Source organism: Vitis riparia, chromosome 6 (assembly GCF_004353265.1).
Source record: "Vitis riparia cultivar Riparia Gloire de Montpellier isolate 1030 chromosome 6, EGFV_Vit.rip_1.0, whole genome shotgun sequence".
In the NCBI taxonomy this organism is placed as follows: domain Eukaryota; kingdom Viridiplantae; phylum Streptophyta; class Magnoliopsida; order Vitales; family Vitaceae; genus Vitis; species Vitis riparia.
The window spans coordinates 14,466,422-14,468,448 of record NC_048436.1 but is presented as its reverse complement, the minus strand read 5'-3'; the positions used below and the strand labels follow the sequence as shown (position 1 = coordinate 14,468,448).

General features: G+C 39.2%; 1 protein-coding gene across 1 annotated transcript; it reads left to right on the top strand.

Annotated features, from left to right (window-relative positions):
- Positions 1 to 407: 407 nt before the first annotated feature.
- Positions 408 to 1,258, top strand: LOC117916704. Its single transcript, XM_034832851.1, has one exon. It carries the CDS (start codon positions 485 to 487, stop codon positions 929 to 931), a length of 447 nt encoding a protein of 148 aa, XP_034688742.1. The 5' UTR covers positions 408 to 484; the 3' UTR covers positions 932 to 1,258.
- The last annotated feature ends 769 nt before the right edge of the window (positions 1,259 to 2,027 follow it).

Here is a 2,027-nt window from a genome sequence, read left to right as displayed (position 1 = left end):
GCCCAACTTCAACTCCAAAACTAAAATACTTTCTTTGCTATATATCATTACTCTCCTTGCCTGTGATTCATTTTCCTTAATATGCCTATCTCCAAAAATTGTAAAATTTAGAGAAGTATTTGCTGTGATAAAAAAGTGTAATATTTTTATTTTTATTTTCTCCTAATTATCCCTGGATCGGTGCAACCTTATTTTAATCTCTGAAACATGGAAAACATTTCCAACAAGGCTATGGCGGCCTAAGTTAAATACCCATTGAAGGAAGGACATAATTGGAAGATCATATTATACTATAGTCTATGTTAAAATACACTATAGTTTAAATTTTTAATTCACCTTTGTTTCTATGGGGAAGGTTGCTCCTGTATATATATCTGGCTGTCATGTCCCTGGTCACTAACAAAGAGAGAAAGAAAGGGAGAGATCAATACGCAGAGAGAAAAAAACACAAGAAATTGGGAGAGGAAATTGCATAGATAGAGATATGGGCAACAGTCTGAGGTGTTGTTTGGCTTGTGTTCTTCCTTGTGGAGCTCTGGATTTGATCCGTATAGTGCATTTAAGTGGCTACGTGGAGGAAATTGCTAGACCAGTCACCGCCGGCGAGATCCTCCAGGCCCATCCGAACCATGTACTCAGCAAACCCTGTTCACAAGGCGTCGTCCGGAAAATTCTAATCCTATCGCCGGAGTCCGAGCTCAAAAGGGGCAGCATATACTTCCTAATTCCGGCGACGTCGCTGCCGGAGAAGAAGAGAAGTGGCAGTGGAAGCAACCCCAAGAAGTCCTCCAAGAAGAGTAGTAGAAAGTGCAACAGTGACGTTGGTTCAACGGAAATGATCTCTGAAAAGAAGTCCTCACGCCGGGATCGCCGGAGCAGCGGCAGGGTCGGAGTATGGCGGCCTCATTTAGAGAGCATTTTGGAAGACTGATAACCTTTTTTTTGGGTCGCCGGAATCTGAGATTCCGGGGAATATATCACATGAATGGTTCAATTATATATATATATATGTATGGTTGTGCTACGTTTTTTTAATGTACGTGGGACTATTGGAATTGGTTATGTGGATAAATTTTCACTTTGTTCGATCGTCTGCTTACAATTAATAATAGCAGATTTGGAGATCCGCCTTTTTTATGAGAAAATCGTCTATTTTCCAGAGAAAATTACAGCAACAAGCTGATCAAAACCTGTGTCTCCTTTGTACTCATGTCATGGAAATGTAAGTAATTAAAGTCACTATATTTGTCTCTTTCAATAATCCCATAAATTTTAATTTCCAGAGTGCCCCCATTGGTGTTGTTTCGATGGCTTCCGGTTACGGCAAACTTGTCCAAGGTTGGATCGATGTTAATGATTAGCCTTCGTGTATTCTATTTTGAATTCCATACTTGACTTGGAGAATTCTTAGCTGTCCAACTAAACTTCCGGTTTTTTAAATCCAAGTGTTGGGAGCTGTTGATCTTATTACTGAAAAAGTGGGATTGGATTCATAAATAAATGCTTGTAATGTCATTTAACAAAAGTCAAGAGAACATTGTTAAGCTTGCAAGGCATTTGGTAGCGAACAAATGGAGGGAATATAGGGCAAGGACTTCATAAAAAATGGACAAGAAGACTAGTAAGTTGTTGATGATTGTGACTCCTAGCCTTTTCTTTATATATGCTAGCTATTACAGAGGTGAATATGGTCTAGTTTTGAAGAATTAAATGGCTAGCAACATGGGAAAATAGTCTGTTTCTGGCTGCAATAGATGGGGTATTGGATGGGGATCGGATGAGGGAGAGGGATGGAGGAGAAAAGCCTCAGCCCATTTGGTTTATTGAATATTGGCTTATCTTATATATATATATATAGCATAAATCCAAAGTTCTCGAGTAGCGACATGGCCACGATACAGCAAAAATAAATGCAAAACAAGCTGGCAAATGACCTCAAACCATGTTTCATATATAACTCAAGTCATCACATGGATTCCCTCCTCTTCCTCCCCCTTTAATATTAGACAATACTTACACATCCCTTT

Bases quoted from the DNA above. Each gene is read 5' to 3' on its own strand.
- LOC117916704 (XM_034832851.1), top strand. From the start codon at position 485: ATGGGCAACAGTCTGAGGTGTTGTTTGGCTTGTGTTCTTCCTTGTGGA.